At 40.2% G+C, this 18346-nt stretch overlaps 1 protein-coding gene across 1 annotated transcript in view; it reads left to right on the top strand.

The window, feature by feature from the left end:
- Positions 1-1504: 1504 nt before the first annotated feature.
- The window catches only part of kif26ba (kinesin family member 26Ba), a 94157-nt gene continuing 77315 nt past the window's right edge, over positions 1505-18346 (top strand). Inside the window, exons 1-2 of the mRNA XM_078251429.1 lie at positions 1505-2196; positions 3356-3748. Of these exons, the coding sequence (XP_078107555.1) occupies positions 2137-2196; positions 3356-3748 (453 nt within the window). The 5' untranslated portion in view covers positions 1505-2136. The remainder of the gene's footprint in view (positions 2197-3355; positions 3749-18346) is intronic.

Here is an 18346-nt window from a genome sequence, read left to right as displayed (position 1 = left end):
TACATTCTGTAATTACACTTGTGTTACACAATTTATGTTGTATTAACCTACTAATAGTGATAATACATAAAGCACAACATTGTTCTATGTATTTACTGCTCTTTCCCTCAAACTGCCAAAAGGCTTTTTCACAGCAGACATTTTGACTTGTCATAGTAGGAAAAGCACGGCTGAAATTGATGACCTTATATTAATTAATATTATTAATAACGATGGCTCAATTCCATTAAGTGTCCCAGTAAGCTATCTCAGTGAGTCAGCATGCACAACACCAGGGCCTCTCCTAAGTGGAATGCAGCCATCATTAATGGCTTTGAATACACCTGTGCTTTTCCTACTATGACATGTCAACATGTCTGCCGTGAAAAAGGTCTATTGAGTGTCCCAGTATGCACGATACCAGGACACTGAAACTGAAGCAGCTAAATAGACTTAATCCATCACTAACTTTATTATTTATAACCTTTCCTTTTTTATTTCACAGACAATTTTTATTAGTGCTGCTAAATGTAACGGTATAGATTTCTTTACAGATAAAAAGTCATAAATGGCACTATTACCATAACATGTTTAAAGCAGTCCAACATGCTTTATTCACAATAAACTGCTGGGTGCCTGTATGTCTCTAGCAATAGCTTAACGACCACAGTAGAGGGCACTGTGTAACCAATCATAAACTACTCTCTTTTGCAATACAGTGGTTCTTATGCGACTTCATGCAGGTGTGTCTCCTCCATTACAAGAAGACATAAGTTATTGCAGAAATATTACTGCTCTTATATTGATTTTTACACTCTTCCTAAGGCTTGCATCTTAATCCTACACTCTTACTTTTTCCTACATAACGTTTCCTTGACTTTGCATAACACATAAACTCAATTGGAAGACCAGCCAGTTAACCCATAGACTGGGCTTTTGACTGATGATTACCGGTCACCTTTAAAGGGCATGTGGGTCAAGAAAAAAATAAGTTGTTTCAACAGAGTCAATTCACATTTTGATTTCATGACACTGATTAATGGCCTGGTTTGTCTAAATCTAGGTCCAGTCCTTTCTTCTTCTCCATCTTCTTCATCCCCAAAGGTTTTAACTTATCCTACTTTATTAAAAAAGAAAGTGTCCAGAGCCATAGCCTGGATTTGAGTCCACTTGGCGATTTTACAGTATCATGTCTCCCTAGATCACATAAACCTCTAGCCTACGAACCACTAATTCACTGAGAAAATATACCTAGACTTCAGTGTCCTCAGTGGTGACTATAGAGTCTCTTTTATATTGTTGAGTTAAACGCAGAAGCTCATCAACCTAACAACATCCCACAATACGAAGCTCAATCTAAAAAGTCCAGTTTCCTCACTTCAAACAGGCAGCCGTCTACCTGCCACTCAGCTGGAACCTCTGGATGTGAATTGGCCTGTGGATGATGAGGGGCAGGGTGGCCCCGCCCTCATCCAGATGTGCGCCTCTCTCCTGTCTCCTCTCCTCAGTCCACTGCTGGCTTCAGCAGAGTGCGGAGCCTCGGGAAGTCAACAGGAGGGTACGAATAGTAGCCTAACAATTAGCCCTATAAATAACAAGGAACGGACTCTATTAGCCGTGATCAGCACCAGCCAGATCATACTCGATCTATAACGACTCATGACACGGAATTTGCCCTTGGGGGTGGGGGAGTTTGTTTTACCTGGCTAGCCTCAGACGCAGAGGCAGAGCTGATGGAGAGAGGCTGGGCTGAGTGCGATGCCAGTCCGGAGCGCTGTTGAGCAGAGAGCCTCATTCAGCGCAGAGCACACTCTGCTGACAGGGAGCGGTCTGCCCTCTCGCACGACCTGTTCTTAGTTTGTTTTTTTACAAGTCAGTCGAGGGCTTTTTCCAGAGGCAATAACGCGTGGACAAAAGAACTATTCAGGATTTTTTGTGTGTTTCTTTGCGACGGAATGGGGACGTAACCTGTTTTCACATGCATTTGGAAGTGGCGTAAGGTTGCTTCCAGATTGAGAAGAGCAAACTGCAGGGGCGTGTTGTTAATTGAAATCGATCCGGTGGTCTCTTTTTGAATGTGAAGCATCAGCAGAGGTTCTTTCTCCTCTCCTCTCCTCTCCTCTCCTCTCCTCTCCTACCCCTCCTCTCACCCCCAACATGACTTCACTGTCGGGGACTAAGGAGAGGTCTGTGAGCAGCCGGAGCAGAAAATATGGGGTAGGTTATTCATTCCAGTAGCCGAGGGGTGGACACACCTCTGTTAGCCTATACGCCTGGTAAACATAAAAAAAAAAAAACTTATCATCCATTCAGTGATGCATGCACTTCACCTCACACTACCTACCCATTTTAATTGAAAACTACTGTTTGCTCACCTTTTTCAGGATGACATAAATATAAAAGTCATGAAAGCTCATTAGATTTGTGCTCATGCTGTTGATTGAGTGCTTTGTGAAGATTACATTTCGCACAACACTGATTATGGTGTCACAACAACGGCATGCATTTTCACTGATAGTTCTCCCACATATCTTAATTATCACTAACTGAGGACCAAGCAGCTACATCAGGTACTCACACCTGCGTCACTGCCTACCTCCTACAGCCTAATTAACGTTAATTTATGACATAGGGTTGGCTCACATTATACCCACCTCTTTACTTGGAGATGATTGAGCATTCCCACCTATCAGCCTAGGCTACTCATTGCTTCCTTATTATAGCCCTTGTGAAGGATTAAAGCAGCAACAGTACCCAACCAATCCAGCCACCACCACATCAATGGGTCTGCTCTCTGACTGGATTTACCCAGCCGCAAAATATCTAATTTTCAACTCCCTGCGGCTCATTTGATGTTCCCATGTGGCAGCCTGAATAAAGAAAAATAACACAGGTCTCCACACGGAATCTGACATAATCCTATTTAAATGGTTATAGAAGCATCCAATTTCAGATATGTTTGTTTGTGAGCAGACCCACAAATAGTGTATAATTTGTTAAATTCAACTAAATAGGTAGCCTACTGAATTTTAGCTAGCTTTGGTGGAAATAGTGAACACACATCATCATTTTGCTTTACATGCAAAATGCAAATAGCTTGACTTTTAGACACAAGACACGTGCCCTTACCCCCTCCTCATTATTTTATTCTCATCCCTGTGCAACCTGTTGTGTCCACTGGGATGAGTGGGGATGTTGCACATATTCACACAATATAGCCTTTTTTTTATGGAATTGCAATGTGGAATTCATCTTTTATTAATGAATATTATTATTTACACCTGTGCTTTTCCTGCTGACTTGTCCAAATGTCTGCCATTAAAAAAGGCTGTTTAGTCAAGTTTTCTTCTTTTTAAATTTCTTTTTTTCCCCGCAGATGCCCGACACATCCCCGACCAAATCTTCCTCCTTTTCCCCAGATACATGGTACCGAAAGGCCTACGAGGAAAACACCCGGAGCGGCACACGCCCCGCCCCAGAGGGTGCCGGCTCCATGCCAAGCTCCACGGGCACCCCGTCCCCAGGCTCAGGAATCTCCTCACCAGGGTCCTTCTCTGGATCACCGGGGACCATCTCTCCGGGGATTGGGACGGAATCGCCTGGTTCTCTGGGCGGCTCCCCAGGTTTTGGGACAGGATCACCAGCCTCAGGCAGTGGAAGTTCCCCTGGTAGTGAGAGAGGGATATGGTGTGAGAACTGCAATGCTAGGCTGACAGAGCTGAAAAGACAAGCACTGAAACTGCTCATCCCTGGACCTTACTCCAGCAAGGTAAAAACTATAGTGTGTATTAATGTGTGTGAAAATCCTATTGCATATGTGTTTTTAATACCTGCTCTGTCACCCAGTGGTGTGTTGGCTATGCTCAGTAGCACAGCCTCCAAAAATAACTTGCTCCTTCATCAACTGTGGCATTTGGACAGTGACACACATTAACTTGGTTGCTAATGAAAGACTGGGCCTCTAATCATTCCCTTGCTTACTGCGTTGCTGTGTAGTCAGAGTTATTGTTCTCATAAATCATAGGGATGCTGTAATTTGTCCAACCCTCATTTTGATTAGCTGTGGAAAAGAGCAGAGACTAAACAGCCATTGGGATTTAGAATAATTATTTTATCTGAAGCTGTAAATCAATTACTGACACAGTGCCAAAAACAAACTAAGATGACACAGAAAAGACTATTTAGATTTTTCTCTTAGAGTTCTCTAGTTTACCTGATTGATCATATCACCAAAATCGATGAGTTCACTTTGTTACTATATTGCGTTTCTCTTTTTGAGGGAATTAACATGATGGATGACTGAAAGACATTAAGTATTTTGAACAGATATTAATCCACATAGATAGATTGTAGACTTTTTGTAATTTTCTTTGACAGGTGCTTTCTTTTTTTCTTCAGGTAATCCATATAATCAATTTTAATTCCATTAGTACAGTGATTCTTAACAGGCAGATTATGAGCCCCAGAGTGGTGTGAGTTGATTTATGAAATGGTTTCAAATCATATACGATACAAATTTTTCATGTGTATATATGTATACATGATTTTTTATGAGCTTGCGACATGACCAACAAAATAAACCTGTGCTAACATCTAACATTGTTTAAATAACATCTGCAATACAGGGACATTTGGTGTCACTTCAGACAACTGATTTTCATGTTCATGAAAGATATGCTCCTGTACTTGGGTTAGATCAACCTTATAATATGAGATAAGTACATTTTGGTTTTGACATTGGATTGGCTGGTATAAAATAAGGGGTTATGGAGATTGTAGGCATGAATGGTTTTGACTCATCATCATTTTTGCAACATGTTGCCTCTGGGTTCAGTGTTCTTCTGTTGCAGTTGACTGGATTTTAGTTATGAATGCAACCTCAGAGTTAATTGGTAACAAAGAAGCACATAGTATGCACCATGAGGCTAATAAAGTGCATCCAGATAAAGGCCTACAGTGGGACAGAAAGACTTCCTGTACAGCAAGTCAGACAGAGACAGAGGTGGAAACAGTGGTTTCTCATTAGCTCAAGAACATGACAGTTGGAAACTTTTAGGAACGGTGGGGGTTAATGGGGACTGTCGTTGGGCAGACCACTAATTAAAATGTTATTTGTTAGATTGGGTTTAGTTTAGGCTGATTAAAGCTTCCCCATTGTGGTTTACTTTATTGCAGGGTAGAAAAAGCAGAGGCACATAAGTCACAGTAATGTAATTGGTGTAGTTGCTGTACGTCTTTGTGGGAAAAGTATCTGCATACAAAGTCAATTGAGTTAAGTTATTTGCAGATACGTATGATCAGCTGCAAATACGGAAATTGGCTTTAAAGTATTACTGAACCTGGTACACAAAACTATGGTATGCAGTTAATCACAAACCAAAATATCTCTCTATGGCTCAAGGAATTTGTCAATAAAAAGTAGAGATTTTAGTGTTTTTGTCTCCATGTGCTTTACAGATTCAAACTCAAAAGTATGAATTAGAAAATGGACTGAGGAAATTTGAAAAGAAAGTGTGTGCTACACTATGCATGCAGCATGCTGGGTATTAGAGGTGTTGAAATTAATCAAATAATCGATGCATCGAATCGTGGACATGGACGATGCTGCATCGATAATCGGCCGGGCCATAATCGATTATTTCTATTTACAATTTAATGTATGCCTACATATTCTATTCTGTTTTGCAAATTCAGGAAGTGCCATGTGCTCAGTGCTGTAGTTTTATGTATCCAATGTATTTAGTATTAGAGCACTGCAGAATGTTTTGTTTTTGAAGCTTGAAAAGCTATGAATTAAATATCCTATATATGGCTTTAATAGAAAAATGTATTTGACGCATCGTGATGCATCGAGATATCAAATCGAATCGCTGACATGATAACCGTAATCGAATCGAATCGGGCGATCAGTGAAGATTCACACCTCTACTGGGTATTCTCATAGTAATTTCACAGTCAGAAAAGTGTGCCTCTCAAACGTGTTCTTGAATGTGTTATTCTGTGGTTATGATTAAGTTTTCCTCCTAAGCTCTGGCTCATGAGTCCTACATGTCAACAGATTCAGGATTAGTTGGTGCAGGGTTTCTTGGATGAATGAATAACATTGCAACCATTGGGAGTGTTAGTAAAAATAAATAATCAAGCTGACACTGAGATCTTTTATGGTACTGGGTACATGGTATAACTGGTCGACTTAAAACAACCTGTGAAGATACAACATGCATGAAAAGATGCACTCCCCTGTTGAATCTTTGTATGCCCGACAGGATTTGGGTTTCTTACAGTGTGGTTCCTTTCCGAGACTCTTCTGACTTATGCAGGTGTTTTGTGTCAGGAGAAGCTGAACTCATGTCCTTGGTGGTGAAGCAATGTGACCTAATAATCCTTCTCCTTTACCAAATGTGCCAGAACAGCACTTTGGCTGAGTGTGTATGTGTGTCCCTTCCTGTCCTGTTGTGCTGTCAGCATGAGGCCCCATGTTATTCCCACAGGACACTGGGACATATGTGACCCCTCACAGCTAGAATAAAAACACACATCCACCCCCCCAGACACACACACACTGAACAATGTAGACCTGTCTCTGGATATAAATACATGATAGGTCAAGTTTGACCAGCCACACACACGCAGGGACGCGCACACACACACACACACACACACACACACACACACACACACACACACACACACACACACACACACACACACACACACACACACACACACACACAGTGCACAGTGCTGTTAATGCTATGCTAATGATGACCTTCACCGGTCTTACCGTTGAATATTTTGCTGTTTGGATGTCTGCAGTTCTGTGAGTTTGTTGTGCTTGTAGGGCATTTAGCATGTTTGTGTAGCAGTTTGTTAGGGTCTTTTGTGAATACAGAAACAAACACACACACATACATACACACAAGCGCCCATGTTAGAGGTTGTCACTATGCCTAATGTCTTGATATTTGATTGTGGCAGACAATTTGTGTGTGCTCATCCACTTATATGTCTTAGAGAAGATACATCATTCATTCATTCATTCATTCAAAAGTAGTCCAAAACAGATATCTATGCAGTATATACATATGTGGGTTTGTTTTTCTGATGTGGCGTACATGTAAATGTTATCCTCATATTACAGTAAACTGACATTTTTCAGGTCATACTGTCTATATACCTTTTAGTATTAGCTGACTGAACTGAGACCGAGCTGCAGAGAAAGAGAGAGAGAGAGAGAGAGAGAGAGAGAGAGAGAGAGCAAAAGAGTGCTCTGTTGAGGGATTACAATGAACAGAGTAGGTTTTCAGGTTTAGACGCACACTCAAAATGCACTCACACTTGTAACCACAGGACTCAAAAGCACATCTGGCTACACAGCTGTACTCACTTAAGACCTCTGTCCCTGTTCTACTGGTGTGTATATATATGTGTGTGTGTGTGTGTGTGTGTGTGTGTGTGTGTGTGTCTGTGAATGTGTATTTATCCCCTATATCCACGCCCAAATCATAAATGGATGCAGGGTGATCTGTTTTTGGTTGGTCCAGTTCAACCCAGGAAAGTGGGTCACTCTGTGTGTGTGTGTTTTAGTCACCAGCAAAGTGTCTGTTTTAGATCATCTGAAAGTCAAAACCATGTATGTTTATAAAGTGAAACATATACTATTCCACTTCAGACATAAAAATGAAACCAAAAAAGGACATCTTACTGGCAGCTTGAGATTTATTGAGATTGCTTTCATCTGTACTGAGGATTGGAGTTTTTTTCTCTCAAGATTATAAATTGATGTCATATATATATACTGGTAAATGCACTTAAAATGTTTTTATTAGCAAACCCATTGATGTTTTTGCCTAGTTTTGGCTGTAGATAAAACAGCTGCCAGCAGCTTACGCAGTACAGAGATTCTAGAGTTTAATTAAACAAACAGAACATACATTGCAGTGACATGAGAACTGTAAAGTTTGCTATAGCATATGGGGAGTCATTTTTCCCTTTTTGTTGTTCATGAAAAAAAGGTTGGCCAACTTTAGTGCTTGTTACTTGGAAAGCTAATGGATGTCAATCCATAATTATTTCCATCTATCTTTCTCTCTCTGCTTTTGCAAACAAACCAGCTTCCTTGTCCAAGTCTTACAATACAGCTTTAACATTATAAACATGACCTTTGAAGAAGTCTCTCTAATGTATGACATCCCAAGGAAACATTTTTTTTTAAATATCTCCAAGTGAGGAACTTTATTTCTTCTCTGCGAAACCAATTAGTTGGGATTACTGCACTCTCATCCTTAGAAGAAATTATAACAAACAATTGCAATGAGAGGGGTTTGATCTCATCAAAATATAACTGGCATGCATCTGGCTCTAAAGAAACATCGATAACCAGACTTGAGACATGGAGGGCGGACTTAAAAGAGGACATTTCGGAAAACAATTTAAAGGAGACCTATGACGCACCTCAGAAACAAACAGCAACAAACAGTAATTTAAAGCTATTGGCTGATGCAGACATACACAACTCCTGTCAAATTGTTAATAATTGTACTACTGAAAATAGGGATCTCCATAGGGGTCTCCCAATCGAGACTTTTGGATCTGACTTACGGGTATAAAACTGACAGAATTGAGTTTGTGGTGAATATAGATGGAAAATGACTCTCTTCTCTTCATATATACTTACTATGTACCTACAATTAAGGTAACACAAGTATATACCAAAGTATATGCCAAAGTATACTGTGAGAGTAACTTTCTGTATTTCTGTAGGAATTCATCTGTGAGAAACATCAAATTATTGGTAACTTGAAGTGCTGAATGTAGCCTAGAGGAAGCAGTAGTATTTAGGAAATAGTGAGCATTCTTGTGCAGACACAAGTTGATTAATCATATTAATCAATCAAAAGTCTATCTCCACAGCGCTTTGTTTAAACCAATCACAAACGTCCTGTGCAGCGCTAAGCCTCAATAGCAGCGATAGCAAGAGGGGAGTGACTTATCCCAGCAATCTACATCTACTTAGCCAGACTAATCAAAAGAAAACTAATCAACAGAATTATGTAACAGGGCGCCCGGATAGCTCAGTTGGTAGAGTGGGCACCCATATATAGAGGTTTACTCCTCAACGCATCGGGCCTGGGTTCGACTCCAACCTGCAGCCCTTTGCTGCATGTCATTCCCCTCTCTCTCTCCCCTTTCATTTCTTCATCTGTCCTGTCAATAAAGGCCTAAAATGCCCCAAAAAAAGAAAAAAAAAGAATTATCTAATAACCATTAGGTAAGACTTACCGAGACCACAGAAAATACATACAGAAAATAAATGGAAGAGATCAATAATGGAAACAATCTACATACAATAGTTAGCACAATCATTGTTATTATCCAAATATAAAGAGTAACAATATTTTAACTGCTGTGCAAAACACCCACGTCCTTTTAGTGGGACGCAGAATTAAAAAGTATTAACCCTAATGTTAACAAAATCCTTTTAATACCCAACAAAAAGCCCCACATCAGGAGAAAGGTACGTCTGACCATCAGGTGAACTAAAGCTGAGGTTAAGAGCTTATGATCCATTTGCTGTTTCAGATGCCTTTTCCAATCCACCAAAACACTCTTGTGGATATAATCAATTTAACTAATCCCAGTCACTTGGTAATTTCCATCCCAAACCAGTATTTTGTCTGTAATTAGTCTACTTCAGATCAAATGGTGACGTATTATAGCTCTGCAGTCTGTCCTCAAAGGGATGTATTTCTGCACACAGGTAGCTAGCTATCCTGTAATAACCAAATCCCATAACACCATAGAAGCAGGCCTCCAGTAACCACGGCAGCTGGTGTTGCCACGGCAGCGACATGTGACAGATGTGAGCTGCATACATATCTCCATCAGCGTTAATGGGCTCCTCATAGCTGTGTGTGCGTAGGTGAGAGGCAGAAAGAGGGTGAAAATATATGGCGTTCATGTGAATAATAGTGTTTTTGACGAAGAAGAGAGAATATATAGGCCAAGTTGTGTGTGTGTGTGTGTGCAAAAACACAGAGTGATCATGCCCTCCTGATGCCTTTCAGGTGTGAAATACATTACCATATAAAGAGGTGGCTTCATCAATAACAGCAAGACGGTCTAAATGGATGGATGTGTGTGTGTGTGTGTGTGTGTGTGTGTGTGTGGGGGGAGGCGAGGCAAAGATGCTGATGCAGTCTAAATTGAAGAGCTTCTCACTGGGTTTATGTCAATTTGACCCACCCCCAAGCACACACACACATACACCATCAGGATCTAGTGTTACTAACTTTATCAACTAAATAACTTTATTGGCATTTTCAAAAACAATATAATTACAGTACCAGTCAAAGGTTTGGACACACTATTGACTGGTACCAAAAACAATACCCAAAAAATGTGTGGGAATATTTAAGTAGTTTACAAATATATATATGTATAATAAAAAGTAGCATAATCATTGATACATACATTGAGTGACCCTTAAACACACAAAGCCCCTGTACAGTCAGCCTACATTGATGTTACAGTGTCCAGTGTTCACAAAGAAATGGCAAACAATAATTATTCAAATAAGGCCAAAATGCCTTGTTTATGACACGGGTCAGGAGACTGGAAGAACTCCTTCAAACTAACGGGGGCCTATATGTATAAAAAAACAACAGAGATCAGTGATCAGCTGGTAGTTCCTTTTTTTAACGGTGAGGAGCTCTTCAAAGAACATAATTATATTTAATGTTAAAAGATGTTGGGCTTTTCACTGGTTGTCAAATATGTGTTAATTTGAACATTAGCAGAATGGGAAAAAAAATCCCATCGCCCAACCTCTTTCTAATAAATACTGTCAGTGAGATAATGTACAATGTCATGAAGCGCACAGTGTATAACAGCGACATCCCCTCTTTTCCTGCCATCTACACAACTCAACCAGCAGAGCCCCTTTGGGATGAGATGGAACCAACATGAACGTTCTGCTTAAGATCTAGCAGGAACAAATTTGCATTGACTAAGATCCCTGTGGAATTTTCCCAGCACTTCATGATATCTTTACTTTGAAGAATATACACCGTTATGGAGACAAAAGGGTCTAACCCAGTACCAGTTTGATGAACTTGTGGCCAGAGTCTGATACATTTTTTTCTTCTAAATTAGGCTCTGAAGAAAAGAAGGAGAATGAGAGAAACAAAGATTTAAATTTAGAGGAGGAGAGGGAGGAAGGAGAAGAAGAGAGACCGTTTTCCATAATAGTGCTATCGTTGTCATTACAGTCACTGACCCAGAGCGGACAAACTTAATTAGACTAACTACCCCGGCCAGTAGACTGCCACAGTCAACGCACTGTGTAGCTGTCGCGGTCTATAAAGAGCCAGGGAAGCTAAAAAAAAGCTTTGCCAGTTCTAAAACACAGCAGATGATGAATTTGAGTTTGCCAATGTGCATTAATTAGGAAATTTAACACAAATACACACAATCTTAGATTTAGTAGATGGATGTGCAAAGTGCCAAGTGTTTGCATAGTGCCAGTTTGCTTTATTTTGATTCTTGAAATGCAGTCCTCGCTCATTGGCTAATTTTAAAAGAAATTAAAGGGACTTGGTTTCAAAGCCTATTTTTTTGTCATTGGAATATATGGTGAAGGCTTTGAAATGTTTGCATTACTTAGTTTTACTTAGCAAAGTCTCCCATTTAATGACTTCCTGGTAAATTACGGTACATACATACATACATACATACATACATACATACATACATAACTCAGTTTTACATTTATTGCACCTCTGTGTAGCCTACCTCCAAGATCATAACAAAGACCAGTACTGCACATCGGCAACACATGAGGCAAACCACACGCATGAGTGAACACACCCTAACACACACTGGCACACAACAGATACTTAGACAATAACACACACACCAAGGCACCCTGAGGTTCATATGAAAACACACTGACGTGTGTATGTGCTCTACTAAGAGCACACTGCACAGCTGGATGGTGGTGAAAGTGGCAACAGCGCCTGCTGCCATTAGGGTCCATAGCTACCATGGCAACTGCCTCTCCATCACTCCACAATACAGAAATTAGGGAACACTACAATACTTATGCAACTGTCTCCTCTGTCTGTCTCCACCTGTCTAGATGTTTATGGTATGTTTGTATTTTTGGTGATACAAAGTTTGATTTTTTATATAGGTAATATATTGTGCATAGAATATTGGGCTGAATATTGTTATAAATATAGCTGTTATAGTATATGTTATATACGTTATAGTATAGCATTTTGGACTGAAATGTGTACAACTTTGAGAATCTTCCCATATTTTCCAATGCTGTTTAAAAAAGGAACTTTAGCTTAGGACCATGCGGCCATCTTTAGTTTTTTGTTGTCATGATATTTGTCAGACTATGAAACACCAGTGTGTCCTCTGAAATGGCTGTGAAGGCCTAGCAGCAGGTTGTTCACACTATCTGACATTAGTGAGCTCATACTCTGTAAATAAACCTGCCAGCCGACAAGAACTGCACTGCAACAAGGTTACGATGCTGTATGTGAATGTACTGTATGTGTATGTGTGTTTGACAGAAAAAAACATCCTCTCCCTCTAGATGCTTCTCTAGTTGAGCAGATGTATCATGATGACTTCATCCCTTCTTTAATATTCATTCCACACTGCTCCACATCAAACTAAATACATGGACAAACCTCATGGAACAACCTGACTTTTTATGCCGCAGATCGACTTTTAAAGCCGCCGTTTACTAACTGTTTGTAGTTAAGGTGGCCAAAAGTGTATTTTTAAATACAGAAGTCAGACCTACAGGTACCGAGAGTTGCTACTTTGACAAACATCGTCACACCAACATACATACCTATATACTGTATCTTTATCGTCTAATGTAACCCTAAAATCCTGACCCTAAAATTGTCCCTTGAAGAAATAAGGCCCAGCCAAAATGCCCTCACACTGACAGTTGACAACTTAAACTGGTGTTCACAAAGATGAAGTAAAGCACACACACACACACACACACACACACACACACACACACACACACACACACACACACACACACACACACACACACACACACACACGCAAATACATACACGTCATGCCTGTCACTCACACCTCAGCCTGCCATGAGATTTTCCTAGTGTGAGATGCTGAAGATAGAGGTGTTATATCTGACAATGTGATAGCCTGTGACAGTGCATGTGTGTGCGCGCGTGTTTCTGTGCGATATCAGCTTGTGACAGCAGGTTGGCTAATATTAAAAGTGTGGTTAGCAGGTCTTCAAATAAACCGTTCAGCGAGCAAGACTTCACAGTGTCACAGAGTGTTGGAGCTGGCACCTGCAGTTACTGGAACACTTTCACTTTTCATCTTGGCTCTGGATGATGGAAGTGACATTTTAAAGTCAGGAAAACACATAAGAAGGAAAAACTGTGTCTGAACAGGCACTGCACATTTTGCAAGACTGACAGATAGGATGGATGAATAGACACTTGTACACTCTGTGTGTGTGAGTGCTTAATGTGACAACAGTTACAACCCACCTACTTTTTAGGGTCAAAATTAGAGCTAGTCAGTTGATCATGTTTTGCAAGTACTGTAATGGCATTCCTGTTCTAAATACACGGCACTGAAGGGCCGCAAATTTGTGTGTGCACATTCCCAGCTTAACTATATAGGTTAAGAGGCTGTCTAATGCCAAAGATAGGAGGAGAAGAGAACGCTGTGTGTGTGTGTGTGTGTGTGTGTGTGTGTGTGTGTGTGTGTGTGTGTGTGTGTGTGTGTGTGTGTATTTTAAGCAGCACTGTGAATCTATTGTGTCAGAGCATTGTAAAGGGCAGGAGGTGAAACGAGAAACAAGGATGACATTTAAGCTGCAGTTTCCAGTTAGGCTCCATGGCATACTTTACTGCAGTAGTTGTGGATCAATTACTGTAGTATTTTGAAAAAAAGCTTTTATTTTTTTATTGGGTTCTAATATTAGACCTTGACGGAAAGTATATACCTCTTTTGCGGTTGTTGTAATTTATCATCTGTCTGTGATGAAAGTACTGTACAACAGGCTGTATGGTTCTGCAACACATATTATCTGAGTAAAGTAAACTGATTCTTAACAAACACATCTTTAATACTTGATTTGCCAGGCTCTCTTTCTTTCCATTTGTCATCACTCGCTTACCTCATACTGACTAATAGACATAAATATCAACCACTTTCTCCTGATGCTTATCGTCAGCATCTAACAACATTCTTCTTTCCAGCTTATCAACAAAATGGAGGAGGAAGATGAACAAAATAAAGAAAGAGTGCTTTAGGCTACACAAAGGTAGCAAGGCATAGATGGAAAGAGAAAGTGTGTGTGTGTGAGAGAGAGAGAGAGAGAGATAGAGAGAGAGAGAGAGAGAGAGAGAGAGAGAGAGAGAGAGAGAGAGAGAGAGAGAGAGAGAGAGAGAGAGAGAGAGAGAGAGAATTAAATTGGCTTTTGTTCCCAGTTTGTGCTTCAATCAGACACAGAGAATAGCCTCTAGCCGATAAACTTTCCAATTACCTTGAGCAGATGGAGCCTGCGGGGCTCGATTTAGAGGGTTTGAGTTGGTTGTTGTTGTTTACTGTTATCTGCTATTGACTGTACACCAGGCTACAATGTCAGAGAGGGAGTCATACTAAAGCAGGGTTCTCCCTCTTTAATCTTTACCTCCATATATCTATGTATCTTGCCTTTTAACACTTTATTCCATCTCACTGAATCTCCTATCTGACAAAGCATAATAATATCTGACTGATCATATATTCTGAATCAGCAGCAGTCTAGCAGTTGGTAATGCAAGCTTGTGCCTGGACGGGTATCATGCTGAATCCAGGTTTGATGTCCATGCATAAGACTCCCCACTCTCAATAAAAACTGTGCTCTTGAGCAAGACTCTTAACACCCAGCTGCTCCCTTTGAGGAGCTTCGTGGCCAACAGTGGAGCACTATGGTCGCTTTACGGCGCTCCCATGTATGAATGAGTGCTACTGTGTGATTCTGAAGCCTGGAAAAAAAGCAAGCACGCTCAGTTGACTTTCATGGATATAGGACTGTTAAAAAACGGTTTAAGTTTTAGAGGCTTGCAGGATGATTCAAGCACACCCTGAGGAGGTTTAGGGTTTATGTTAAAACATATAAAAGCTCTTTGTACAGGCCTGGGGGAACCACCTGACAAATTGGTTTGAAGTCCTGGGATTACATGGTTTGTTTATTTAAACGTCTACTTTTCAAAGTAAAGTTATTTTTTTATATCAAAAACTCTCACAATAATAGTTTGTTTTTTTATTGTCTGGGAGAATATTAGTTTTAATATAAATGCAGATTTTACAGTTAGCCTATTCCTATTTTTTTTGGTATCTCAGTATACATTTTAAGCAACACATTGTGTAACAGATGAGGTAGTTGGTGAAAATCCCTTTATGTAATATTATGTTTAGTGCAAATTAACAAATGTTAGCATGCTAACACGCTAAAATAAGACAGTGAACATGGTAAACATTATACCTGCTTAACATCAGCATGTTAGCGTTATCAATGTAAGCATGTTAACATGCTAATATTAGCATTTAGCTTGAAGTCTAAGTACAGCCTCACAGTGCCACTAGGATGACTAAAGACGCTTGTCATGTCATCAATTATCTATTTGTTTTTCTTAGATAGTTTTAATTGAAGAAAATAAGAAAAGAATATTGGGCAAAAGAGAGGGATGTGACATGTAACAAAGGTTCCTGGCAACTGGGGAATTTGCGGTACGCGATCCTAATCACTTCATCAGGACGCCCTAATTACCATAATTTTTTTTTTTTACTGTAGATTGATAATGCCTTCCTTGGCTGAAGCAATCATTCAAATGGAACTGTCAAATTGAACTGAAGTATGCCAAAATAAAAGGAGGAAAAAAGGAAAAGAAATGTTTGGTCATTGAGTGAAATCCAGTTCTTTATTTCGGGGTGGATGCATCAAATCCCTTTCAAGTGGGGAATCTGCACAAAAATTAGAAGAGACTTGACAATAATAATAATAAGTCATAGCCTGGTGTCTTCTATGGGTAAAGTTGGCAGATGTAGACGCACACAACCTGGCACATGTTTGAATTTATTTTCCCATTAAATTCTGCAGTAGTTCATGGTTGACATACTACCTTTTTGCCTAATTCTGAGCCAGGAAAAACCCTGACTGAGTTTGTATATTTGAGTTTGTGCTTTTGTGTGTGTAATGGTACGCATACTGTTTCTGTGCACACACTGTTCACCTGTGTGCGCACACATGTATAGCCAGGAGTTGTCAGGCAGATCTTTACCTTCAGTGAGCCTCACTAACCTTGAGATGAAAGGATACCGGAGGGAAGAACGGATGGATGGGGAAAAAGAGGAGGAAAAGAAGGGAGCAGGGGAGGAGTGAGGGAGTGTGTGTTCAGGTGTGGGATATGGAAAGATGGATTACCCAACCCAAAAGGCAATTTATCACTGTCAGAGAGAGAGAGAGGGAAAGAGAGAGTGGGGTGAGAAAAAAAGAGAGGGAGGGTGAGGGATATAGAAGAAAAGGATAGGATGAAGGGCTTGGGGAAAGATAGAGGATACAAGGTGGATTGTGAGAGAAGAACCCACTAAATCATGCTTTACTTTATGTACAATTAGAGATGCTCTTACAGGTCCTTTTCTGGAAAGGATGGACACGGCACAGAGGAAAGACTTCAAAGTATTACGCCATAGTTTTTCTGCGCAAGAGTGTGTTTAATTTTAGCGAAGCTGTCCCTGTGGAGCACAGTACTCAGTAAAGCTAAGCAACTTTGCTCTGTAGTTCAGTGTGTTGGGCAGGTCACTACTAACACTGCCCGAGGTATGCATCCTTGTGGTTCAGTATATGTGGACCATCGTACTAACACCTAAAAAAAACCTTCTGACTTTTCTTACTGGCAATAATTAGAACGTGGTATTTTTCTCTCAGGCCCTGATATAAATAAACCATTTTTGTTGACAGTTGTAGGAAACACAATTGAGAAACAAATTAGCTGTATTTTTACTGGTAGTATGGTGTTACAGGATTACCCTGCAGAGCCACCTGTGCCTCCTGCAAATATCCCATGTGAATACAGCTATTTTTCCACTTAAATTAACTAGCAATGAAGCCAAGTTCCTCATCTATATTCAGACACCAGGCAACTACAGTAGCTAATTGGCAGCTAGCTAACACATTGAAGTAGATTGTTTTTTCACATATAGCTTTAGTAGCTTAATTTGATCTGATGCAGATGGTAGACTAATTTAAAAACAGGCAGCAGAGTTTATAAGCAGTTAATTTACAGTCAAGCACCACTATGGATAGCCAGATAATTTAAAAATAGGCACCGGCAAGCTACTTCCACATAAAAAACAGCAGGTAATTTAAACAATTTCATTTACAGCTGGGAACTGATGTAGATGGCCAGCTAATAAAAAACAGGCTCTCTTCCAGCCAACTAGCTCATTTACATTGTTGCAGGGGGCTGCACTTTAGACTTTTAGACTAGCACTGTACAAGCTGGGACAAGATTCATAGCTCAGGCTGTTAATTGGAGGGCAGCATTTGCCAAACAGGCTATATACAGTATACAGATGTACAGCTCAGCAGACACACTCTTAAATATTAATGAAGCATAAATGAAAAATGCAGAAATACAAACACTTGTTACGTTAGTATGAGAGAATGAGAGAGAGAGAAAGAGAAAGAGAAAGAGAGAGAGAGAGAGAGAGAGAGAGAGAGAGAGAGAGAGAGAGAGAGAGAGAGAGAGAGAGAGAGAGAGAGAGTTATCCTCGACGCTTTGGCAATATTTTTTTCCTGACATTCATGCCAATAGCATTTCAAATTTGAAATTTAAATTTGAGAGAGGGAGACAGAGATGGTCTGATCCATCAATAGCATCTTTTTCCAGTATTTTGTACGCTCTTTGATTGGGTTTAACATCCCACTTCACAACGCATACACACTGATCAAGCAATGCTATTTTTATACCAGTGCATAATGTGTGCAGTGAGGAAAACATAACTTTGTGGAGCAGAATGGCTGATGAGCACTTAACTCAAGATAATCCATTGCAACGTTCAGACAGCCAATTAATTATGGTTGTCAGTCCCAAAACCGTGGCTTCATGAATGTAGCCTCTGGCTGCTGCAGACCGAAGTACGTCACCAACATGATCTGAGGAAGTGCATCAAAGGCTCTCTGAAGGCTTCTTTTAAAGACCTCCACACTGACCCTGCTTCATGAGAGTCGTGTGCCCACAGCCATTCAAAGAAGTGACATTTCAAAGCGTACGAACATCTAAGACCAACACAGCAAAGCATG

The sequence above is a fragment of the Sander vitreus genome, chromosome 1 (assembly GCF_031162955.1).
Source record: "Sander vitreus isolate 19-12246 chromosome 1, sanVit1, whole genome shotgun sequence".
NCBI classification, from domain to species: Eukaryota; Metazoa; Chordata; class Actinopteri; order Perciformes; family Percidae; genus Sander; species Sander vitreus.
This window is presented reverse-complemented; position numbering and strand designations above follow the sequence as displayed.